Source organism: Protopterus annectens, chromosome 6.part1 (genome assembly GCF_019279795.1).
Source record: "Protopterus annectens isolate FY-2018-M chromosome 6.part1, PAN1.0, whole genome shotgun sequence".
In the NCBI taxonomy this organism is placed as follows: Eukaryota; Metazoa; Chordata; order Ceratodontiformes; family Protopteridae; genus Protopterus; species Protopterus annectens.
The window spans coordinates 414,816,639-414,843,375 of record NC_056738.1 but is presented as its reverse complement, the minus strand read 5'-3'; the positions used below and the strand labels follow the sequence as shown (position 1 = coordinate 414,843,375).

At 44.0% G+C, this 26,737-nt stretch overlaps 1 protein-coding gene across 2 annotated transcripts in view; it reads right to left on the bottom strand.

Moving 5' to 3' along the window:
* SPDYC (speedy/RINGO cell cycle regulator family member C) overlaps nucleotides 1–26,737 on the bottom strand; it is a 688,680-nt gene that overhangs the window by 256,071 nt on the left and 405,872 nt on the right. For both annotated transcript variants that reach the window (XM_044075843.1, XM_044075844.1), the window contains exon 4: nucleotides 14,076–14,161. In XM_044075843.1, the coding sequence (XP_043931778.1) occupies nucleotides 14,076–14,161 (86 nt within the window). The remainder of the gene's footprint in view (nucleotides 1–14,075; nucleotides 14,162–26,737) is intronic.

The window sequence follows — 26,737 nt, the reverse complement described above, 5'->3', positions numbered from 1 at the left end:
GAAAAAGGGTCAAGGTTGTTATGTTCTGCCCAAATAGAAAACCTCTTCCATTTGCTTCGATAAACCTTCCTAGTGGAAGGTTTATGGCCGCCACTAATATGGCTTATACTGGTGATGAGATAGCGGGAGTCCTTATCAGGGATGGAACTGGAACATGCAGGCTGTCAATTTCAGGGTGTGAAGGTTCGGAATTGGAAGCCCTTGAGGATGGGAGATGAGATCCGGAAGCCCTTGAGGATGGGAGATGAGATCCGGAATCGGATCTAGAATCCAGGGCGGATTCACTTTGTGAGACCACACAAAAGGGAACCAAGCTTGACGAGGCCAGAACGGGGCAATGAGAATCATTTTGCTCCCCAAGCTGTTGGCTTTCTGCAAAAGTTTCTGCATTAGAGGCAGTAGAGGGTAAGCGTAAAGGAGACTGGGAGGCCAAGCATGCACCAGGGCGTCTCTCGGGGATTCCCCGAATGGGGAAAATAGAGCGAAGAAACTGTCGCATTTGGCATTTGAGGGAGAAGCAAAAAGATCGCAACAGGGTTGCCCCCAGGCGGCAAAAATCTGCTTCGCTACTAGAGTGTTGAGAGACCATTCGTGAGGGGAAAGAATGGTGCGACAGCTTGTCCGCTAGGATGTTGGAACTTCCCGGAATGTGCGTTGCCACAAGAAAGCGATTGGTGGAGACTGCCCATTCCCAGACTCTCATGGCCTCTCGACAAAGGAGATAGGACCTGGTTCCCCCGTTTGTTGATGTACCAGACTACCGACATGTTGTCGGTCTGGATAGCAATAGTCCCTGCAGGGAGAAGGCTGTGTAGTGCTTGCAACGCTAATAGCACCGCCCTCATCTCCAGGACATTTATATGCAGTGAGGTCTCTGAACTGTTCCACGTGCCTTGGACAATTTTGCCCGCTGAATGTCCCCCCCACCCGAGGTGAGAAGCGTCCATGGTCACCGTGGCTAGGGGGAAAGCAGCACAGAAAGGTCTCTCTGTTAGGAGTTCCGTTGACTGGAGCCACCAAAAAAGGGAGCTCCTGCATGCTTTGCTGATAGCTATCGGGCTGCTGAGAGGGAAGTAAAGCGGGGACCATTGGACCTGGAGGGTCCACTGAAGAATCCGCATGTGTAGTAGAGCATGAAGAAGCGGAATGGCTGCTGCCATTGAACCTAGGGCCCTCAGGACCGAAGCTGCCGTCGGAGCAGGTCGTAAGATGGCCGCGACATGACACCTCAGGTTGGACAGTCGATCCGGGGCGAGGAATGCCCGCATTTTTTTTTGTGTCCAATCTTCCTCCTATAAGGTCTATAAGCTGTGTGGGATTCAGTGAAGACTTCTCTGTTTATGGTGATGCCCAGCCGAGGGGCTATGTGAAAGAAATAGTCCCTGGCTGAGCACAGCAGATGCCTTGATGCCGTGAGGAGCCAGTTGTCCAGGTATGGAAACACCAGAATTCCCTGGAGTCTCAGGTGGGCTGCTACCACTGCTAGTACTTTGGTAAACACCCCGGGGGCAGAGGTGAGACCAAAGGGAAGGACCCTGAACTGGTAGTGACTGGCTCCCAGCCGTAAGCGAAGGAACCTCCTGGACCGCCTGTCCATCAGAATGTGGTAGGACGCATCCTTGAGGTCTATGGAACACATCCAGTCGTTCTCCCGCAAAAGGGGGAGGATAGATTGTAAGGTGACCATCCAGAATTTTTGCTTGGTTACAGACAGGTTCAGTTGTGACAGGTCTAGAATCGGTCTCAAGTCCCCCGTCTTCTTTGGCACCAAGAAGAACCTGGAGTAAAACCCTGATCCGGTCTGATATCGGGGGACGCGCTGGATGGCTCTTTGTTAGCAGCTGCACGATCTCGATAGTTGCTGCCTCCCTTTGATTGGGTGGTACATCGGAGAGGCTTTGGGATCTGGAAATTCCGTGAAAGGGGATTGAATAGCCTCTGGATATCACCCGAAGCACCCAACGGTCTGACGCGATTGACTCCCATGTTGTCAGGTGCTTCGAAAACCGCCCTCCCGACTGCCTCCAGAGATGGGCGGCCGGGCAACCCCTCAGGGTTGCTGCATGGGTCTGTCAGAGAAAGGTTCTCTGGACCCAAAGTTCCTAGGAGCCCCTCTGCCTCTAGGACGGCGACCCCCCCTGTCCTCCTCTGCCACGGAAGGACTGGTTGTCCGGAGCAGGTTGGGATTGCTACAATTTACGGAACCACATCTTTTTCTGTCCCTTTTGGTTCTTCGAGAAGGACCTCTGGGGAGCTGAGAAGCGGACTCAGACGGCAGACTGTCTTCCCGTCCTTTTCGCTCTGGACCAGCGTTTCGCAAATTGTTTTGCCAAAAAGGGCAGAACCATCGAAGGGGGCATTCACGAAGGTCACTTTGCAGGGCTCTGCGAAGTCACAGTGGCGGAGCCAGGCCCGACGCCTCATGACGAGGCCCGATCTGCTACCTCTAGCAGCTCCCTCAGTTGCGTGAGAAAGTAGCTGCATAGAAGTATTAGAAACCGCTCTGAGAGTGGCCATACGGGTGGAGTACACGTGTCTGTCCTCTGCCGACATGGACTCTGGGGGGGGATGCAGCGTACTCTTTAATCAGGTCTCGCTGCATCCTTATGACATGTGCCATGTAGTTCAGCGCCCTCAAAGAGAAGGTTACTGAACTAAAGACTCGCTTCCCAATGCGATCCATCGAGCGGGACTCTCTGCTCGGGGGATGCATAGAGGGACTCTCCTGAGCCAACTCCCTCTTTGTGGCTGCAGCCATCATCATGGCATCTACTGAGGGTCCCTTACTCCAATGTGTGCGGTCTGCAGGGGGACTAAGGATACGATCCGGGCGCTTGGGAACAGGCTCAACGGTGTCCGGGTCCTTCCACGCTCTGGTGGCAATAAGGTCCACCAGAGGATCGGCAGGAGGGGACACCCAAGAGGTAGATGGGCCCGCCTCAAATGCCTCCAAGAACACAGACTCGTCTAGGAGGCCTTGGGGGCAGACCACCCCCCCCGATCCTTAACATTTCCATAATGTCTCCAAATGAGACATCCTCTGGGGGTGATCTTGGGGAGCCCTCCCCTTCATCCAAGTCTGTGTCTTCAGTAATGGACTCAGGGGAGTCCACGTGCCTCCTCTTACACTTGCGAGGCACTTCCTCGGGGGGACTGTCCGAGGAGTCCTCGCCAGCACCCAAATGTTCCAAGGGAAGTACTTGGGACATCGAGGCAGGCTGTCCCTGGGACCGGCTGATGGAAGCCTGGCCCAGCTGAGAGGGAGCACGGGGTGGAGCCGAGACAGGGACCGGGGGTCTGGAAGTCCTCAACAGCGCCCTTTCCACCACGTCGAAGGCAGAGGGGGAGCCGACCTCTCTAAGCCCCGAGAGCCGACCCCCACTCTGATCCGACGCATGGATCAGAGCTGGCGCCAAGACTGTCGGATCAGAGAGACCGGTGCGCTCCGACCTAGATGGAGCCGAAGACACACCATCTCCCTCGGATCAGAGGCTCGGCCCCCGGCTGTGAGAGGTCGGGTCCGAAGTACCCGAAGCACTCAAGGGATGGATCGGATCCGAGGTGGGCCGACCAATCGGATCCGAACCACCCCCGGATCCAACTCTGCACGGCTCCGACAGCTCCGAACCCGGGAGTCAGGTCGGAGAAGGAGCTATGGGGGCGAAACATGCACTCCCATCTGCATCTGGGCCTGGATGAAACACCTCATCATCTGGTCCATATCCGCTTCAGACATAGAGAAGGTAGACCTCGATGAGGCCACCGAGGCGGACCTAGAGTGCCGCCTCTGTGACCTCGGAGGACTAGTCTCCACCTCCTCGGGTCCAGGAGAGAACAGGGGGGAATGGCGACTAGGAGGAGGAGAGCTAGAAGGCACAGGAGAGGCCCGCTTAGACGGAGGGGCCGAAACAGAGGTATCGGCCCGCCGTTTGTGGTGCCTCTCCTTGTGCCTTTCTTTCTCTCTCCTGGTCTCCCTATCCTCCGGCTTCTTGGTGGGAGGTTGAGTCCCTGCCGGGGAAAGGGAGACCGCAGCACCCCGGGGAGGGCTGCTGACTAGCAGGGGCAGCGGCCGAAGCCGATTCAGGAGGGTTAAGTCCCACCAGAACCAAATTCGACCTCCGCTCCCTTAAAGCCCGGGGGTTGAACCCTGCACATATGGTACAACCAGATGACAAGTGTTCAACCCCCAGACATTCTTGACGAGTGTGGCCATCAGCTGGAGAAAGCTTGTGGCCACACTCGGTACATTTCGAAAACATAGCCTTAGGGGCTTCTGCCATGACTACACCCTAACAGGCCTACACTAACACACACAGACTCAAAAGCTACGCAAAACCTGTAGAAAAAAATTAAACTAAAGGGAGGAGAAAAGCCTAAGCACACACTCAACTAAATTTTTTAAAGAAAAAGGAAATTTTTCTGTCACAATACCAAAGAGAAATACTTGCTACTAGGAGCTCGTGAAATCCGTTGGCTACTCGAACGTGGCAAACGAAAATCTGAGGTCAGTCAGGGCTTGGCAAGGGGTTATGGGTAGAGGGAGGAGCTAGGAGCTCGGATCCTAAAGCTTTTGAACTGCCGGCTCGGATCCAATGTCGGATCCGATACCCACAGGTTGCAGACAAATGAAGTCTGCCTACTTCAGATTATAAGGTTCCACAGCCATGAGAGCTTGCAACTCCGAAACTCTCCTGGCAGAGGTCAGAGCTAACAGAAATGGCTGTCTTCCAAGATAAAAACTTGATGTCAGAAGTGGCAGCAGGCTCAAAAGGAGGTAAGGTGAGTTTTTCCAAAACATAGTCGAGATCCCAAGCAGGAATGGGAGGAGATCTAGGGGGCCTTAAGTTCTTAGCTCCTCTGAGAAACTGTCTCATGAGCTGATGGGAAAAGATAGGAGGGTCTGTATTATAATGAGCAGAAATAGCAGAAGCATGGATATTTATGGAAGAGAAAGAGACCCTTATGTAAGAGGTCTGTCAGGTAAAGTAAAATCAGAGGAATGTTAGGAATAAGAGGGTCTGAATCCTGAGCCTGCATCCTGGTGCAAAATCTTTTCCATTTTCCTGCATAAGTTTTTCTTGTGCTAGGACGTCTGGCTTCTAAAATTACATCCATAACCTGCTTGGGTAGGAGAGAATGAATCAAGGACCCTGGATTAACCAGGACGCCAGGCTGAGAGTTTTGACATGGGAGTGCAGAACCTGACCCTGGTGCTGGGAAAGAAGGTTCTGAGTCTGTGGTAATACCAAAGGGGGCTCCAGACAAAGGTTTTTCAGAGTTGGTTACCAAAATTGTCGAAGCCAATTTGGGGCCAGCAAAATCATCTTGGGCTTGTCCTGTTTGATCTTTAATAACACCCGTGGAAGAAGAGGTAGAGGCGGGAAGGCATACCCAGAGAGGTTTCTCCAACTGAATGATAGTGCATCCACTTTCCAAGCTAGTTTGTGGAAAGTCCTGGTGCAAAAAATCTGTAGTTGAGGATTGAGATGGGATGCAAAGAGGTCTAGGTGAGGACATTCCCAGACTGCTGTAATCATCCTGAATATTTCGGTGTCCAACATCCATTCGTGTGGATCCGACAGGTTTCTGCTCAGACTGTCTGCCAGGAAGTTTTGCTTCCCTGGTAGAAACTGAGCTTGAAGGTCCAGTTTGCAAGCTAGCGCTGTGTTCCATAGATTCATGGCTAGTCTGCAAAGGGGATAGGAATGAGATCCCCCTTGCTTGTTTATGTACCACATAACTGTGGTGTTGTCTGTCCATATTAGTAGCTGTCCTGGTTGTAGAAGTTTCCTGAAAGCCAATAGAGCGTTCTGTACGGCTAACATTTCATTTAAATTGATATGCAGGAGTTTCTGATCCTTTGCCCAAAGGCCCTGCAGACAGTTGCCCTGAAAATGGGCCCCCCATGCATAATCTGAAGTCTGCGGTTAGTATCTGAGTGGCTGGAGGCAGACTGAAGGGCTTTCCCTATGTTTAGAGTGCATGCCTTGGACCACCAAAGGAATTCCTTTTGGAGACAAGGCAGGACGGAGATCTGTATGTCTAAACTGTGGCAATGCTGAGACCATACACTTTTTAGGTACCACTGAATTTTCCTCATATGTAGTCTTTCATATGGTACGAGAAGGATGCAGGAGGCCATGTAACCCAAAGCCTGCAGGAATTTCCTTGCAGAAAGCGGAGTTAAAGTTGCCAAGGTTTTGAAAGTTGAAGCCAGCTGTAATTGTTTTTCAGATGTCAGAAATGCCATCTGGGTTGTGGTGTTTAGAAGAGCACCCAGAAACGTTCTGTTGTGAGGGTGTCAAATTTGACTTTATGTTTACAGAGAATCCCAGGAACTTGAGAAGGTTGTGAACAAATTCTAGATGCTGGAGTAAGACATCCTTGCTGTCTCTGCCTGAATTAGACAATCGTCCAGATAAGGGTAAATCTGAATTCCCTTGAGTCTGCAATAAGCTACTACTGGAGCCAGGCATTTGGTGAAGACCCTGGGCGCAGTAGACAATCCAAAGGGCGGCGCAGAGAATTGATAGTGCCTCGATCCGGCCCTGAACCAAAGGTATTTTCTGCATTCCTGCCTGATGGGATTGTGTAAATATGCCTCCTTTAAATCCAAAGTTACCATCCATGCATTTTTGGTCAGCATTGGAAGTAGCTGCTGTAGAGTAAGCATCTTGAATTTTGGTATCTCGAGAAAAGTGTTAAAGACCGACAGATCCAGAATGGGTCTCCATGAATTTTGCTTTCTGGGGACTAGAAAGAGCCTCGAGTAAAAACCTTGTCCCATCTCTGAAAGTGGAACCAGTTCTATGGCTTTCATAGCCAAGAGAGCCTCCACCTGGTTTAAGGCCTCTAACCACTGGTGTTTTGGAAGATCCGGCCATCCGCATGGTCTTGGTAGGGTATGAAAATGGAATTTGTAACCTCTTGAAACCATATTCAGAACCCACTTGTCTTGGGTTATACGAGTCCAATTTAGGTGAAAAAGAGAAAAGTTTTCCTCCGAGTGGGGCTTACAGGCAAGAAGTTCCTGCAGCCCAACAGAGGGAGTCATTGAGCCTGTTTTCTATGAGCTTGCGACCTGTCCTGTCCTCCCCTAGGGGAGGAAGCAGTCCACTGTCTTGGTCTATAAGAGGCTTGTGTTTGAGGCCTTCCTCGGGAGCGTCTGTCCCTCTGAGGCCTGTCTGAATTGGGAAAGGACCAATTTTTTGTAGGCCAATTCCTACTAAATCTTGGTGGCTGTACTTGTAAGAAATCTTTAACCGTTTGAATGGATTTTGCCTCATCTTCCATCTTCATCACCTCTTCAGCCTTAGGTCCAAACAAAACATTATGCTCGACAGGAGCATCCAATAACTTAGCTTTTACTTCATCTGGCAAGTTTTGTTCCTCTAACCAAGCATGCCTTCTAATGACTGTACCAGAGGCAGCAGCCCTGTGAGAAGCCTCCAAGGCATCAAATTCACAGTGTAAACAAGATTTCCCAACTTGTTCAGTGGCATGCATTAAGTCATATAAATTCCTTATCTGCACAAGCAAAAATGGAAGTAAGCTTTTGTTTCAAAACAGACAGAAGAAATTGCTGGTATTTCAGCATATGAAATTGACAGTTTAAAGCCCCAATAGATAAAGTAGCAGAAGTATACACTTTTTTGCCCCATCTTTCTCAAGATCTGGAATCCTTCTCAGTGAGAATGGGGTTTTTAGCAGTAGCGGCCTTAACCCCCTTAGGACCCTGAGAAATGGTTTCAGGATCAGCAGTAGGATTCTTGTACAAAAACTGGTGGGAATCAGGAACCCTATAATATCTGTCTGGCTTAGCAGGAGCTGGAGGAAGAGAGTCCGGAGTTAAGTTAGCCTCCGAAAAAGCATCATCCACAATATCCAAAATAGGAGGGATAGCCAGGGGTCTATGCTGGGGAAGAAGAAAATCCCCAAGTCTTTTCTTAGATTCTGAGTACTCCTGTCCTTCCCAGTGAAAATGTTCCATTTCATGTAAAGTTTCCCCAAAAGAGAAATCCTCAGGGGGAGAAGCTGAAGGAATGGATTCCTCAGCATCAGAATCCTCATAAGGAGGGAAAGAATATTCCTGGTCAGAAGAAGAAACTGAAGAAACAGAAGCCTGATCAGAGGAGTCATAATACACTTCCTGCCTTGGCCTTTTATCTGGAGGGGGATGTGAACCCCTAATCATAGTAAGCAAGTCCTCCGCCATCTTAAGTAACTGTTTGAGACTTGGGTGCCAGATCAGTAGAGGCCTTAGCTGTAGTCTGATTTGGAAGGAGTCTTTGCCTTTATTGGAAGCTGAGTAGGCCTGAAAACCCATTCGGAAGCCGGTACCTGCACAGCGGCTCCGGACCCATCCGAAGGAGCATTGTCCGAAGGTCCTGCAACAGAAATATTCAAAGGCCTAGTTGGCTCCTCATGGGAGTCCGTTTCGGCCATCTGTTCCGAAATGGCAGACAGGGGCTGCAAAAGCGCCTCACTGACGACGGCCGAACCTGAAGCTGGCTCTGCTTGTACAATATCATCCGATTTGGACCTCGGAGGCCTGTCTTTATCCTTGCGTCGTTTGTGAACTCCGGTAGCCGGAACCAAATCCGATGAAATTTTGTAATTAAAGCGCCTACCGATGTAATGAAATGCAAAATCGTACCTTCGTTTAATTGTACGTTGACAATCTAGCACAAAACTGACAACTAGCTACGTCGTGGTCAGGGCCTAAGCAAGGAATACAGTAAGAATGAAAATCCTTATGAGGTATTTGCTTCCCACATGAAATACAATTAACCTTTTCTGACATCGGACTGGAGCAAGAAAAAAAGTTTCCCCAACGGGGTACTTAGCTTTGAGTAAGAGAAGAAAGTCTTCGGACTGAAGTACGTTTAGCAAAAATTGTCAGGAGTCAGCCGACCGGCAAATGCGAACTGCCATCACCGCACGGCAAGAAAGACTGGAGAACATGGCGTCTGTCAGCTTTGTACTCCTGGCGCTCCGACATCAGGGAGCATGGCTGAACAGCCGACACCGGACCCAGACTTTGGGATTCTGGCCGACAGAGGACTGCCTGCCGGCAGGGGAGAACCCTACAGTCATGACTGCAACAGTGAAACACGATGAACATCTGGTTTTTGATAACTCCAGAGCAAAAATCCTTTTAGCACAACTCTGGCAACAAGGGTTGTTGCCAAGCTTAGGGAGCCTTTAACAATGACGAGATCTCCTACAGCAGTACTAGAAATATTTTGGAAATTTTATGAAAGTCTATATAAAGTAGAGAAATCTGGAAATAGAAAGCTAAGAATGGAAATATTTAAATAAGCCAAGGTTAGAGGTAGATGCTCATTTACTAATTTAGGATAGCAGATGAGAAAATGGTGACAATCGGCAGGAAAGCAACAGGAAGAGATGGTATTCCTGTAGAAGTTTGGAAGCCAAGAGGGAAAAACTGAAATCGCTGGAAGGTTTTAACAGTACTTTGAGAAATACCAACATTCTGGAAGAAAGCTGTGGTGGCTATAGTACCTAAAGAGGGTAAAGATCCATCAGATCCAGCTTCATACAGACCCATTTTCAATGCTAAACCACGAGTATAAAGTTTTGCATCTATAATAGCAAAATAATGACAAAGGTGATGCCAAAACAGATGAGGATAGATGTGGTTTTCAGGAGAGGAGGCAAACATTTGACATCAACACTAATGACCCAGATAAAATACCACTGTTAGTGGGTCTTCATGCAGAGTAAGCTAGGAGTTTGAGCAGGGCAATGGAAGCATTTACATTTCCTGATAAAATTATAAGGGTTTATTAAAATAGAGGGAATCCTGGGTGAAAATTAAAGGTGTGGGGATCCTCTCAATTTGTTTGAGCAGAGGAACCAGGTAGACTTATCCTCTTACCCCTTTACTTACATTATATTTGCTGGCAAAAAAAAAATAAGGGACTCAAACTGGATAATTGGTATGGTATTCAATGAAGGCTGCCTTCATTTGCAGATATTTTATAACTGAAAACTAGAAAAGGACATTTCAGTGTAGTGTAAAATTGTGTCAGTTTCAGATCTTTTCAGGATACAAAATTAATGAAGCTAAAACAAATATGTACTCAATGGTTCAGCAACATCCATATTTATGAAGAACATGATAAAATGAAGTATGGATTACAAAGTATTCTGGTGTGGCAGCTCAGATGTGTGGGAGGGACTAAAAACAAATTGAGAAGTTGGAAGGTCTTTTATGGCTAGAAAGATGCAGTTAAAATGCTTTAGTTTTACACAGGTCAGGCATTTTTTTTTATCAACCAAAGGAAAAGTTGTGGATAGCAATTAAGAGCTGAAGGATTTTTTCTGGGAGGGGAAGACTGCAACAGTCAAATGGGATAAGCTGATTTTTCCAACAGAGCAAGGCAGTTTAGGATTATCTGATTTGAAAGAATATTTCACAGCTACACAATTAAGACTCCTATACATAGCACACGCAGAAAACTAGAATTTAAAGTGGAAAGACGAAATGGGGGAAGCTCAAACCAGGAGAAACCAGTATTTTAGATGCAAATCCTTAACGAAAATAACCACACAGATTATATTCATAAAGCAGCAGAAAGTATTCCAAGAACTAGGACAAGGGAATGGAGAAAGGAGAGTCTGCTGATAGGGATGACTGCAATTAGGGATACAGACAATAGGCAAGAGGGGGCTGGAATTTATTGAAGAAAGCTGACAAATGAACCAAGGTACTGGGACCAAATTAGAGGGCAAGGTAAAAGAACGGGAAGAGGCCAAGAATTTGGACTGCAGGCAACAGATTGCCCTCCCTATCAAGGACTGATATCAGAATACAGGCAAAAAGAAATAGGGGATACTAAGCAGAAGAAATAGGGGATACTAAGCAGAAGACCAGCACTAGTAGAATTATTAGAAGCTGGAACACAGGCCACTGCTAACAAATTAATTTGTAAAGCATACAAACAATTGCATGTTCACTATAAGAATCAAAGGGGGTTAAGAAAGGACTGGAAAGAGATTGGATAAGCAATTCACAAAGACAATGGGGAATATATGCCTGTCTCCCAAATATGCAAGTCTAGAAGACTGACCCTCTTTGCTTAAGAGAGCTTATGTAGGTTATTTTATACCCCAAGTAGACTGCAAAGAATTCTTCCTCGGGTATACAGCAAATGGGTGTGTGATATGGGGGGGGTAATTGAGAACATTTTCTGGGAGTGTAATGAGCTAGCAGACTTCAGATTCCCTGCAAACTGTTAAAAAATATTGGGCAAGCAAACTGGTGTTTTTTTTTTAGAGGTACAATACAGAATCAATTGCCTAGACATAGTAAAGTCTTGCCAAATCTAAAGCCATTACTATAAAATGGAAATCAATGTCTAAAATTGTACCAGTAGTAGTTAATATAACAGATAAAACTGGAATCAGGATCTTTAGAAAAGGGTAGGAGCAAGTTACCTTTCCAAGTTAAACATTTTCCACTGATGTAATGGAAAATGTTTGAGCTACAAAACGCCAAGGTTTCAACTATCAGGAGTATCCTGGACTAAAACCACAGACTGGGTTTGTGAAACTCAAGTGATCAGGAAGACTTACATTGTTGCTGGTCAACACAGAAACTAAATCAGTCCCATTAAATGTAATTAAACCAACTGCAGTACTGAAAAACTGGTTTGAGTGAAAAATTTAGTGAGAACCCTACCTTATGTCATTAATGTAGGGGACACTAAGAGGACAAACATGACAGTATACTTGTATAAAAATAGGTACATTGCTTGCTACACTATAAAGCAGTCCTGCAGAAAGTGAGGTGGGGGAAGGTATCACAGAAATAAGTATTTTAGGTACACGGATCAAAAAGAATGGTTATAGCCATTAAGGATTTGTAGGAATAAATTAAAACTAGCTCTATGAATATGGATAGTAAAATGCCAGCAGTGGATGTTTTGCTGCTTTGGATAATTATAAACATAGTACTAGGGGGAAGAGAGCAGAAGTGGGATATGCAGATTCTCCACATAAAGGTGATTAGGGTTACTGAATTTGGAGGGGTACTTTACAGCTATGTAGTTAAGACTCTTGTACACAACTCAAGTTATACTGGAAAAGGATAAAAGGGGGATGAGACCAATTTTTCAGTAAGCATATATTCAGAGTACAAGGAGGCAGCAAAAGAACGGAGATGGAATTTACCAATAATGCCTGTAACTATGGGTATACAAAACATGTAACAGGGCTAGAATTTACTGAAGGGACAGTAAGTCGAAAATAGAAGCTGTTTAAAGGGATAATTAAAGCATATAAATACTAAATTAAGAATCAGAGGTAGTTAGCAATTTACCTCAGAGCAATGGGAAGAAATCTGTAAGGCTCCCAAGTATGCAATAAAGTCCAGAAGGTTTAGGATTTTTGCATTGAAGTGTTTTCATTGATATTTTACACTGCAAGCAGGCTAGGATTTTTCCTTTGTAAATAAATGCTGGAGGTGTTATGAGCAAGAGGTAATGGAAACATTTCTGAGAATGGTTAAGTTGATTAACTTTAAAGACTGCCTCTAGAGTAAATGCGGGGGGGGGGGGCGGGGGATTTGCAACTAGGGAAAGATTTCTGAGCTAGGCCTGGAACTGCCAAGATACATTAAAGCTTTAGAGTTTATTGCTATTGGATGCCAAAAAGGCAATTACAAAAAGTCAAAACATATATCCTGCGCAACAGTTCTGGATATTATGATAAAAACTGGAGGCGGCATCTTTATAAAAAGATAAACACTTCATAGAAATGAAAGGAATTTGTGGGAATATGCATAATAATGCTGATGAATGAAGTTTAAAAGGAGGGCAGGAAATAAGCAATGTAATGCTGAAGTGACAACTTAGAAAAAGATACTCTATACTGCATGATGGTGGTGCAGACGTTTGCGTTCTCCTCACAGCAAGAGGTTCTCTGGTTCGATTCTCAGCTGGAGTGCCTTCTGTGCAGAGTTTGCATGTCCTCCCTATGGTTGACATGCAGGTAAGGTGCATGTGCGCACCTTCAGAGAAGGTTGGGTGCCGGGCTGGCAAATCCACACAAAAGCCACTGCGGTGACCTCTAACCTGGAAAAGCCAAGAGTTTTTTTTACTCTATACTGCATGACAATGGATATGTTTAAAAGCTTCGTTCATAGTAACAGTTTTTGATTTCTTCTAGTCAAGTGTCACTAACATGGCTTACAGTAGAGTTCACCATCCTGAAGTCAGCAGATACATGGATACAAATAATGCTTCACCATCCAAAAAAGTGTACTTATCCCCTTATTTGCACTAACCTGCAGTAAACCTACCCTAGTTTACATCAGCTTATTCAAATGAAAATGTTCGCTTCTGCTGAAAGTGTCACCATACAGTACTTTAGGGATCTCCTCAACAGTCCATGTAAAACTGTGGGGACCAACAAGCTGCAAAAAATGCTCTTTCAGCTTTTCCTGATTAAGGGTCGCCACAGCAGAACTCTGGCCTGTTAATGATTGGCAGTAGATTTTTTACGAGTGCCAAGGTGCCAGCTCAAAGTCGAGCCTTCAGCGAAGGCACACCCATTCTACGCATGTCTTTCGAATGCCACTATCGCAGGGAGGACATGCAGACTCAACACAGAAGGCACTCCAGCTGAGAATCTAACAGGAGAACCTCTTGCTGTGAGGCAACAATACTACTGCTGCACCACATCTAGCAAATGTTGCTCAGGCTGAAAATTCCTTTCTGAAATTGAATATGAAGGGTAAAAATGGTGGTATTTTCACAATTTGAAGCATGAGGGAAGAGGATAGTCAGAATTTTCCTTCCATTAAACTAACTAGTTGCTGCACAAAAAAGCCTCTGGGATAGGAATACCATTGCCAGTGTTGGAAGGCGACATTTTTCTTTAATCCTCACTTCAAGCCCTCAAACTACCAGTCCCAAAACTTGCATACTATTAACCACAAAGGCCACACCTGAAAGAAATGTGTAAATTTAGCACTTCTAAAAACATGCAGTGTTCATATAGAGAATGCCTTGAGTTTTAGAAAGTAATTCTGAAGTTTTTATACTCACAGTGCTAAAAAGAAGTTAGTCCTTGTATAGTCCTTGATAAGGAAACCAGCACGCTTGAAGTAAACCAAGACCATGGCCAATAAATACTGTGGAGGGGGGAAAAAAGATCTGAGTATCTTTATAGACTAAGCAAAACCTGTGTGTTCAAGAACTTGCTAGCCAGATTTCAAAACTATATACTAAACCATTCTTACAGGGCCCTAGTTCAACAGATCTAGACAGAAGTGCTTTGCAGAGAGTTCAGTTAGGAAAAAAATTGAAAGTGTTAACAGTTTAAGCCCATAGAGTTTTCCAACCCAACACAAAATGGCACATCTGAAAAGGTAGCTTGTTAAAAAAAAAAAAAAAAAAAAACATTGTAAATTATCAGTCCGCATTTATAAAATTTGTAACTAGCTCAGTTAACCATAATGAAAATTTTAAGCTAGCCTCATTCATTAACTCATACAAAATACTTCAAGCAGTCACAAAAAATATGCCGCTTCCAAATGTTTGGCAGTAGGTCACAGTTAATATTTTGAACAGAAATTGGCATTAAAATCAATTTTGTGTATAAATACAATGTATACTTTTTAGTCCAACACCTAGGGCCCTACAGACCAACCTGCTCCCATCTAAAATTACTCTCTCATCCTTTTAGAAGGATAAGCCTTTTTCAGACAGGAATATCTCAGACTTCTTTACAATCTGAAATGGCAGATCATCCACAGCTTGGTGCATTCCTTTAACCTGAACCCCAGTGGTTAACATGCACTCCTAAAGTGATGGATTTCTATACCTTACCAAGTATGATGAATGTTACCAAGACAGACCTTTGCAAGAGAACCAAGCACACCTACCATGCAGATATGCAGTATGGATGTACATAATTAATTAGATGAACAATCTCTCACCCAAAGCCAGCAATTACTACTTATTCCACCACCAGTCACCTGCAGCTTCCTCCAGCACTGAAGGATCCAAGACTGATCTAATCTGGTTGATCAAATTCATTCATTAACTCTCATCTCTACACTTGGTGTAAAATGCAACCAGCTTGTTCTCAATGACATCTTAAAATTTAGTTACATTTAAAAAGGCAAACCTACCATTACCATCTTAAACGTTTGGAAAGAGCACTTACCAAAGACACAGTTAATTTATAACCGTTAAAAGCGAAACATCCATCGGTGGTGCAGCAGTTAGCATCGTCTCCTCACAGCAAGAGGTTCTCCTGTTCGATTCTTGGCTGGAGCACCTTCTGTGTGGAGTCTGCATGTCCTCCCTGTGGTCAAGTGACGTATAAAGACATGCAGGTAGGTGCGTGAATGGGCATGCCTTCTTTGAAGGTTGGGCGTCAGGCTGGCAACTCTGCACCATAAAAACCCACTGCCAATCATTATCAGACCGGAGTTCCGTTGTGGTGAACCCTAACCATGAAAAGGCGAAAGACAAAAAAGCTGAACATCCATCGGCAGTGGCCAATGATTGCTCTGTATTTTAATAAGCAACGTTTATCCAACAATGCCATCATAAAAATGTTAAAAGCCATATCCCAGACTTAGCTGAACCACCCCTTTACCTGACATAACTAACCCTGCAATCACAATCTTAAGGCAGGTTATCCCCTTTCATGTTAACAGGGCTAATAGTTTAAAAGCCCAGTAAGACTTCACAACGAAAGCGTTTCCTGCACTTGCACTTAACATCCATAGTTCCTTATGGTGACTAAGATTCTCTGGGCCTGGGCTTCAACTGGCTTATCAAATAGGCACCATTACAGAAAGAACAAAGTGCAATAAATGAAATGACATTGCGTTTGCAGTGGAAGCATCAAATTCTCATCATATTTTTATAACATGTTAGAAGGGCATAGTGTGAAATGTTCAGTAACATTGTCAGTGTCTAGTTTGTACTGGGTATGGACAGCTAGTACGAATTCCAAAAAAAACTACTGCAGGACATCAGCTGAAATTTTACTAAAATAAAATTAGTATTGGCACAGTACAATGCATTTAACATCTTTACTCAATTGCTTGTGACACAGGCAAATTTAAGTAATCAAACCATATTAACAAGCTCACATTTACAAACACTACATTTCATATTGTCATAAAGCAACACTACACAAGTTGTTCTCTTCACTTCTCAAACCTCATTCCTCCTCCTAAATATTTTACATGTATTGTTCCCAAAATGCCCTATGTAATTTACTCTTACCTTTGTATAAAAGATCTCACTTCTATCTGCTATAGAATTCACTACAAGTATAGCTGGTTCAGATTTGATTTCCATTTTCTAGTAATTCCTTTTTTGGCAGTCACCAGAATTAAACTTAGGCCCTTCCTATCTCTAGGCAATTCACATTCTGTATCCCAGCATAAAAACTGTCCTTAGTTACAGTCATTTGGACACCCAGTATTCCTGTCAGTAGTTTGTAGGGAATTTTTAAAGTGCCAACCCATTACACTCTGAACATACCTCTACCATTTACCTCTTTCTTCCCCATTACACCATCATATGCCATCTATAGGAGGAAAAAATTTGGAGTTTGCTTGAGGTATAAAAGTATACACACATTACACACTTCAAGGCAAAAATCCTTAATATTCTAGATTTTGTTGCATACTTGGGAGACATACACATCCTTCCACTGCTTATCTAATCTTTCTAATCTTTAACCTTCTTACAGACTCCTATAATTATGAAATATGTTATATGCCCTACTTATCCCCCTTAACAGCAACTTCTGTTCTAGATTCAATTAAAAACTCAACCAGTACAGGTCTTTCACTTAGGCTCTCTTTCTCTATACTTCTATCAATCCCTGAAAGGGAAGGCAGTCACTAGCCTGGGATCCTAAAGTCTTTGCCTCTTCCCATTTTATTACCCGTCCCTCTAATTTGTTCCAAAGCCTTTGCCTTCAGTAAATTCCAACCCCTTACAGCCTATTTTCTGCACCTCTAATTGCAGTCATCCCATAGGCAAAATCTTTCTCCATTCCAGTGTTGAATTACGTAATATACTTCTACTACTTTAGTCTGTATGACTTATTCAAGGATAAGTGTCCAAAATCCCATTTCTTGAATTATCCTTCATGATACCTTTCCAATTAGAACTGTAATTTTCTGCTCGTGTTATGTACAAGAACATCAACAGGCAGCTCTAGAAATAACCAACCCTTCAGCTCAGGTAAACCTAAACCTCCCTGTTCTATTGGAAGGATCAACTTAACCTACTTAAATTTATGCCCTCTTCCCCCTCCCAGATAAAAACCTTCAACTGTTACTTTCCACAGCTTCTCCCCTGATAAAAAGATGCCTGACCCATGAATAAAACTGAACAGGTATTTTTACTGTTTGTATCTTGCTAGCCATATCCAAAGGCAAGAGCATCCCTTTTCAGTTTATAATTCTGTTTTGTTCAGTCTCTTCCACATATCCTGAGATGCCCTAATTCTTCTTAATCCATACTCCTAAATATTTCATTTTAAAATGTCCCCAAAAATATGGGTCTTGCTGAATTCATAATGTGGGTATATAGCTTATCACTACAGCATTTGTTTTTATGTTCATTAATTTTATCTTGAGAAAAAATGGAACTCAATATATTCCACAACACTGAAATGCCCTGCAAGTTCCATCAGGTACAAAACATATGCAAATCAAGCCCACTGTGCCGGACCTCCCCAAGCACCATGCCCACTCTGCCGGCCCCCCCCCCTGAGCACCACACCCACTCTGCTGGGCCCCCCCGAGCACCACACCCACTCTGCCGCCCCCCCGAGCACCACGCCCACTCTGCCAGCCCCCGAGCACCACGCCCACTCTGCCAGCCCCCAAGCACCACGCCCACTCTGCCGCCCCAAGTACCATGCCCCATCTGCCATGCCCCGAGCACCATGCCCCATCTGCCACACCCCGAGCACCAAGCACACTCTGCCCCGAGCACCAAGCACACTCTGCCGCCCCCCGAGCACCAAGCACACTCTGCCCCGAGCACCAAGCACACTCTGCCCGAGCACCAAGCACACTCTGCCGCCCCCCGAGCACCAAGCACACTCTGCCGCCCCCCGAATTTCTGGTGTCCTTTATTTTCTTGGCCAATGGTTCTAAATATAATGTATACAAAGGAGAGAGGGGACACCCTTGCTTGGCTTCTCTGTTCAGACAGTTTACAGATGAACCCCACTAATTTTTGCCTCCGATCCCTCATATCCTATTGTAGATGCTTCCACTGCCCTATTCAATCCTAGCTTACTCTGTCGGAAGCTTTATCTGCATAAAGACCCACCAACAGGACCATTTTCTTCCATTCTGCTTCCCTCAGGATAATTGTTTCATTAATGCTGTCAAAGGTTTGCCTCCCCATCACAAAACTAAACAGATTCATATCTGTCAATATGGCCATCACACCTTTGCCATTCTTTTTAACCATTATATTCAAACTTTATAATCTTTTGTTAAAGCTGAAAGACATTTATGAAACTGCGTATGATGGGTCTTTACAGTCTTTAGGTATTAAGCCACCACAGCTTTTTTCCACAATGTTTTGTTTCAGTATTTTAAAAGGGAGACAAACCCTCGAGATATTTCACTTTCTTCCCTCCTAGCCTCAACTGCCAAACAAAAGAATCACCTGGAAATAAAAACCACAATAAATCTACAGGAGCCCTCCTCCAAGAAGGAACTGCACCATTTCCATAGAAGCAAAATAATTTTAAGCCAAATACCACATAAAATTAGTTTTTCGTCATGGACAAAGACTTGATCAGAAAAAACTGACATACAGAAATGGTGCTTTTATACCCAACCCTAACAAATTAGAGAGGTAAGTTAAGGACATAGGTACTGTTCTTAAAAGGCATATTCCAATATACTCAAATATAACCAAAGTTAACTTCACTTATTTAGAAATATTTAAGCCACAAAAAAATTGTGAAACATGTAAAAACACTTTAAATGATTTAAAAACTTCATTGTTTAAAATAAATCCTTCCATACGTGAGAAGTGGAACTTTAATAACACTTTACTAGCGAAAGTTTCAATCTTTACATAAAAATGAGACCAAAAGCAAAGAAAGTTTAAATGAAAAACTCAGACCATTTGTTAACCACTTACGACTGAAATGTACTTGCAAAATAGTTCTGGGTAGCTCTTTGCTGGAAGAATTAAACCAGATAACAAGGTCACAGTCTACAGACGTGGTAGATTTATTCTCTAGCATTCAGAGGGTCTTGAAATGATAATGAAGCATTGCTTAGCTTTGATTTTTTTTTTTTTTAGACAATGTTAGGTTAATAATGGAATGCATGGAGATAGTACTGGAAAAAGTACAGTTTTGTACCTACCATAAATGTAGATGTTCGAGGATCCACATTGCTGCAGTCCTAACTATTGGGTAGTCCGCTGTCCAGTCGGCCCGAATACCAAAGTATATGGCTGACGTCGGTCACGGCGCATTAGACTGACGTCAGTACGTCAGGGTACTAATGCGCATGACCGACGTCATATCCTCAGTCTTTTCTTGCCCCAGATGTCAGAAGACCCTAAAAAGACAAGGCCAAAACCAAAACACACCAAACATACCTGCACCAAAAATATATACAATATATACAAAGGTACCAGAATATAATCTCACCTACACAACCACCCCTAAACACAGAGGGAAGGAGGGAGGGTAAATTGGACTGCAGCAATGTGGATCCTCGAACATCTACATTTATGGTAGGTACAAAACTGTACTATGTTCTTCATTCCACATTGCTGCAGTCCTAACTATTGGGTAGAATCCCAAAGCAGAGGTAAGGGAGGCTGGCAAATCATAAGGAAGCAGGAGCTGATAACATGCCTTGCAAAATAGCTGTGGCAAAACCAGCCCTAGACTTAGAGTAGAGAGGAAGGTGGTAATGCTTAGAGAAAGTATGCACTGAACTCCAAGTAGCTGCCTCCAAAATATCCTTAGTTGCCACCCCCCTTAGAAATGCTGTTGAAGTGGCAGTAGCCCTAGTGGAAGGAGGCCTAATCCCAGCTGGAATCTCCTTGCCATGATGGGAATAACAAAATGCAATGCAGAACCCAATCCACCTAGAAATAGTTTGTTTTGACACAGGCTTGCCCTGAGAACTCAAAGCAAAAGAAACAAACAACTGCTGAGACTGCCTAAAATCCTTAGTCCTGCTTAAATAATAGCGCAATTGCCCGTGTACATCTAAAGTGTGCAAAATCTTTTCCCCTTTATTTTGGGGATCTGCATAGAAAGTAGGCAAATGAATAGTTTGGTTTAAAGCCACACTAGAAACCACCTTAGGCATAAAGGAAGGATTAGTACGTAATGATACCCTATCCTTATGAAAAATCAAAAAAGGCTCAACCGCCATAAGGGCCTGTAACTCAGAAACCCTTCTTGCAGAAGTAATGGCCAACAAAAAAGCAGTCTTCCATGACAAGTATTTCAGTTCAGCAGTAGTCAGAGGCTCAAAAGGTTGTAGAGTAAGTTTCTCCAACACAAAATTGAGATCCCAAGCAGGAGTAGGAGCTCTACGTGGGGTCTTATATTCTTTGCCCTCTAAGAAATTGCTTGAACAAAGGATGTGAAAACAATGGTGGGTCACAATCATAGTGAGCTGAAATTGCTGCAGCATGAATCTTAATGGAAGAGAAAGACAAACCTTTGTCCAATAACTCAGTAAGATATTGAAGAGCCACACTCAAATTAGGCTCCGAAATCTCCAAATTCTTTGCAGCAGTCCAAAATAAAAATCTCTTCCATATTTCATGTGACACTTTCCTTGTACTAGGTCTTCTGGCTTCCATAATCACATTTAAAACTTGAGGAAGTTGAGACCTGCTGTTTTTCAAAACAGAATATGCCAGGCTGTTAGATGAAGAGAGTGAAGCTTGACATTGAGCAGACGACCGTCCTTCTGAGACAACAGATGTGGAATCAAGGGTAAAGGCCATGGAGGCTTCCTTACCAGACTCCTCAGTAATGGGTACCAGTGTTGCCGAGGCCAATCTGGAGCTATTAAAATCATCCTTGGCTTGTCTTGTCTGACCTTTAGAAGCACCTTTGGGAGAAGAGGAAGAGGTGGAAAAGCATACACATGAAGATTTTTCCAACTGAAAGAAAGAGCATCCACTTTCCAAGCTGTGTGATGAGATCCCTACGTGCAGAACTTTGGCAGCTGTTGGTTTAGTGGAGAAGCGAACAGATCTATGTCTGGAGTTCCCCATGACACTGTCAATATTTGAAATACATGAAGATCCAGTTTCCACTCGTGGGGATCCATGATTTGCCTGCTTAACACATCTGCTAAGGAGTTCTGTGCTCCCGGCAGAAACCTTGCCTGAAGAGTTAGTTGCAAGCTGAGCGCAGTTTCCCATAAAATCATTGCTTGCCTGCACAATGGGTAAGAATGTGTTCCCCTTGTTTGTTGATGTACCACATGACAGTTGTGTTGTCTGTTAGAATCAACACCTGCCCTGGAAGAAGTAACTCCTTGAAAGCCATTAATGCAAACTGGACTGCTAACATCTCTTTCATGTTGATATGTAGATGCTGTAGTCTGGCAGGCCACTTGTCTTGTATCCATTTTCCATCTAGATGAGCTCCCAAGCAATGTCTGAGGCATCTGTCGTTAGAATCTGACTCGCCTCTGGCCGGGTCACAGAGAGTCCCTTGTTTAGGTGACATTCCTGAGCCCACCACAAAAATTCCTTTTGAATGCAAGGTATTATTTGAATGACAGTGTCCAAATCCTGGCAGTGCTGTGTCCATAGATTTTTAGATACCATTGTAGCTTCCTCATATGCAGTTTGGCATTGGGAAGCACCAGAATACAAGATGCCATGAACCCTAAGGCTTGAAGGACTGCCCTTGCAGTCAGCCCGGACTGAAGAGATAGTTGATGGAAGTAACTGGATAGATTCTTTTGTTTGTCCGGGGTTAAAAAGGCCATCTGGGCTGCTGTATTCAGTCTCACACCCAGAAAGCACATGTCTTGAGAGGGTACTAGACTGGACTTTATTTCGCTCACAGAATACCCTAGGCATCTTAGCACTGCTATAACATATTCCAAATGCTGTAGAAGGTCTTCCTTTTCTTGAGCCAGAATCAGGCAGTCGACCAAGTAAGGATAGATTTGAATTCCTTTTAGCCTGAAGTAAGCTATCACTGGAGCCAGAACCTTTGTGAATACTCTGGGCGCAGTGGATAAGCCAAAGGGCAATGCAGAGAACTGATAATGAGAATTTCCAGCTCGAAAACGCAGATACTTCCTGCAACTTAGCCTTATAGGCACATGAAGGTAAGCTTCCTTGAGATCTAAAGTTACCATCCAGTGATCTTTGCCCAGCAGAGGTAAAAGCTGTTGTAACGTTAACATTTTGAACTTGGGAATGTCCAGATAAGTGTTGAGGATAGATAAATCCAGAATTGGTCTCCACGTGTTCCCCTTCTTTGGTACTAGGAACAGGCGAGAATAAAATCCTAGGCCCCTTTCTGGCACAGGAACTGACTGAATGGCTCCTATTTGGAGCAACAGAGAAATTTGCTTGTGAGCCTCTGTTCTTTGTAGAGGAGGAATGTCTGGCATGCCTTTGAAAGGAGGCAAGGTATGGAAATAAAACCTGTAACCGTGGTGAATGATATCCAGAACCCATCTGTCCTGGGTAATTAAATCCCAATTTTCTTTGAAAAGAGACAGCCTTCCTCCCAGAGGTGCTGCCAGGCGAGAATGTACTGGCAGCTGAAAAGGCAGGTCATTGGGTCTGCTTACGAAAGGACTGACCCCTGCCCTCACCAGAAGTCTGAGCAGGTGAACTCCCTGTCCTAGGCCTAAAAGAACCTTGAGCTCTGCCCCTACCACGTCTAGACCTACCCCTAGACTGGGAATCATAAGCAGGATAAGTCCACCCCTTAGTAGGCCAATTTCTACTAAACTGGAGAGGCTGGCCCTGCAAAAAATCTTTAACAGTTTGCATAGACTTAGCCTTGTCCTCCATTTTCTTTAAAACTGCTTCAACAGGCGAACCAAACAACACATCAGACTGTAAAGGAGCATCCAAAATCCTTGTCTTAACATGCTCAGCTAAGTTCTGATCTCTCAACCAGGCGTGCCTCTGAAGAACAGAACCAGTGGCAGCCACCTCGAGGAGGCCTGCACAGCATCAAAACCACACTGCAAGGAATGTTTACCCACCTGTTCAGACACATGAACTAAATCCTGCAACTCTTTACACACAATACCTTCTGCCAGAGCATCCACCTTAGATTTCAATTGTGAAAGGAGGTAATTCTGATATTTTAACATGTGAAACTGACAATTCAATGCCCTCATGGCTAAAGTGGAAGTAGTATACACTTTCTTTCCCCATCTATCCAAAGCCCTTGCCTCTATCAGGAGGAACAGGATTTTTAACCACAGAAGCCTTCACACCTTTAGGCCCCTGAGAGACAGTTTCCGGGTCTGCCCTAGGACTCTTAAAAAGATACTTATGAGCTTCAGGCACCCTATAGTACCTATCCGGTTTAACTGGTGCAGGAGGCAAAGAATCAGGATTCAGGAAGCCTCTGCAAAACATCTTCCACCACATTCAGAACCGGAGGTATAGCTAAAGGCCTATGCTGGGGTAAAAACAAGAATTCCCTAAGCCTCTTCCTGGAATCAGAGAAATCTTGACCTTCCCATTTAAAATGCTCCCTCATGGAATGCAGAGTCTCTGAAAATGAAAAATCCTCAGGAGGAGAAGCTGAAGGAGTAGAATCATCCACATCAGAATCAGAATAAGGAGGATACTCCTGCAAGTCTTCAGCCAAGACTCAGAAGCCTCGAACAGTGCTCAAAACTCTCAAACTCAGGTTCCACCCTAGGCCTCTTATCAGGAGGGGCATAGAACCTCTAATCATAGTAATCAAATCCTCTGCCATTTTAAGCATATGTTTCTTAGGCAAAGACCCTGAAGCACTAGGAGAAACCCCCACTGAAGCTACACTAGGCCTGCCTCTCAAAGAAGCCTTGGAAACAGAGGGGAGGCTCTAACCACCTTAGGAAGAGAGGGAAGAACAGCCACCTGAGAAGCCCCTCAGCCTGGCCTACTTCCTGAGAGGATACATCCTGTAACAATAAAGTCTCTCCCTGAGACTCCAAAGAAACACCTGTCAGAACCTCCGGCTCCACTGAGCCTTCTAAAGAACCGGCGCCAGGGACTGTCGGTTCTTCCACTCTAGGCTTTGCTGCTTTATCCTTGCGCGTTTTGCGAAGCGGCCGGAACATCCGACGGCATTTTATAATTACAACGCTTCCCAAACACTAACCTGGCACAGTCTAACCTTCTCTTAATAGTGCGTTTGTTAAATCTTGCACAAGAGCGGCATCCAACAACGTTGTGCTCAGGCCCTAAACAAGGTATACACAAAGTATGGTAATCCCTATGAGGTATCTGTTTCCCACAAGAAATACAGTTATTCACTTTTTCTGACATCCGGTTAAATACTGAGGCAAGAAAAACAAAATATTCCAACGGGTACTTAGCCAACTTTGATTCGGTCTGAAACTCTGACTTCAGAAACTTTCAGAACGCCAACCTGCACTCGCAAAATTGCTTCTGCATCGGACCATGCGGCAAAAAAGACTGAGGATATGACGTCGGTCATGCGCATTAGTACCCTGACGTACTGACGCCAGTCTAATGCGCCGTGACCGACATCAGCCATATACTTTGGTATTCGGGCCGACTGGACAGCGGACTACCCAATAGTTAGGACTGCAGCAATGTGGAATGAAGAACATCTATATTTGGTTTGAAAAAAAAAAAAAAGGCAGTAAAATTTTGAGCGCTTTAGTCAGTTTTTAACCGACTTTAGAATAAAATCAAGTTACACACCAAGTCTTACATAACCAGTGCAATAAATCAATTAAACCGTAAAATGTACATCCAAGGTACAGTCTCCCTTAATGCATTTTGCTAGCAAGTCATGTAAATTTTGATCATAGGTGTTATATCTCTTTATAGCTATATTTTCAAACCCAATAACAAAAAATCAATAACATTCTTGTCATGGTTGTAAAAGACATGGAATATTTAAAGCAGAAGTCTGCTTTTAATTTTTAAAAACTGCTAAGTGAAACCTTATCATTAAGCCCTGGGCTAGTGGTAGCATTGACCCTCAATTGCCACAATAGCTCTTTATACTCCAGTAAATGGTCAATAGGGCCACCCCTTTCGTCTACGATTATCTGTTCAGGAACTATAAACTTGAAATAGTGACCTGGGTGAAGGTTATGTCTGGCTAATGCATTTGTAATGTTACGTTACATTTATCTGCATCATAAATATGTTGATAAATGCGGGTTCTAAAAGCATTTTGTTTTTTCTATTATAGAAGCACATACAAGTCTGACAAATGCTGGCGTAATTACTTTTACTACCACAATTGTATTTCTGAAATAATCTAACCCATCCACAACCTTTGAGTAAAAACCCTGTCTCCCTCTAATATGTGCTTACACTGCGTGCACTGCCCACATTTAGTCATTTTTCCCAGTCTACCGGTGGTGCTACTAAATGGATTTCTTTCAAGGATGATCTTGATGCTGGTGTCCTTTCTGTAAACAACTATGGGGGTTTCACCAACCTTCTGACCTATGCTTTCATCACTGTTGAGGATGAACCAGTTTTTAAAAACAATGTCCCGAATCAGTGGGAACTGTGGAGTGTATATGAGGATAAGCCCATTGTGAAAACGACCAGTATGGTTGTTACTGTTCTCCAACGGTGCACACAATCTGGTAATATCAATTCCTAATAAGGGATAGAAATGTCCCAATCTCTTTTTAGTAACTTCTTCCAACAAAGGTGCAACAAATTATTTCGGATATCCTCTTCTTAAAAGCATACTCAATAAAAGAGTAGATTGGAAGAGATTTCCAGAAGGAAAGGGATGTCTTATTGAGTATGCTTTTACCAGATTGTGTGCACCATTGGAGAACAGTAACAACCATACTGGTCGTTTTCACAATGGGCTTATCCTCACATACACTCCACAGTTCCCACTGATTCGGGACATTGTTTTCAAAAACTGGTTCATCCTCAACAGTGATGAAAGCATAGGTCAGAAGGTTGGTGAAACCACCGTAGTGGTTTACAGAAAGGACACCAGCATCAAGATCATCCTTGAAAGAAATCCATTTAGTAGCACCACCGGTAGACTGGGAAAAATGACTAAATGTGGGCAGTGCATGCAATGTAAGCACATATTACAGGGAGACAGGGTTTTAGGTTATGGATGGATTAGATTTCAGAAATACAATTGTGGTAGTAAAAAAGTCATTTATGCCAGCATTTGTCAGACTCTTATGTACTTCTATATCAGAAAAAACAAAAATGCTTTTAGAACCCGCATTTATCAACATATTTATGATATAGATAAATGTAACATTACAAATGCATTAGCCAAACATATCAACCTTCACCCAGGTCACTTTCAAGTTTATAGTTCTTGAACAGATCAGATGAAAGGGGTGGCCCTATTGACCATTTACTGGAGTAGAAAGAACTATTATGGCAATTGAGGGTCAATGCCACCACTAGCCCAGGGCTTAATGATACGGTTTCACTTAGCAGTTTTTAAAAATTAAAAGCAGACTTCTGCATTTAAATATTCCATGTCTTTTACAACC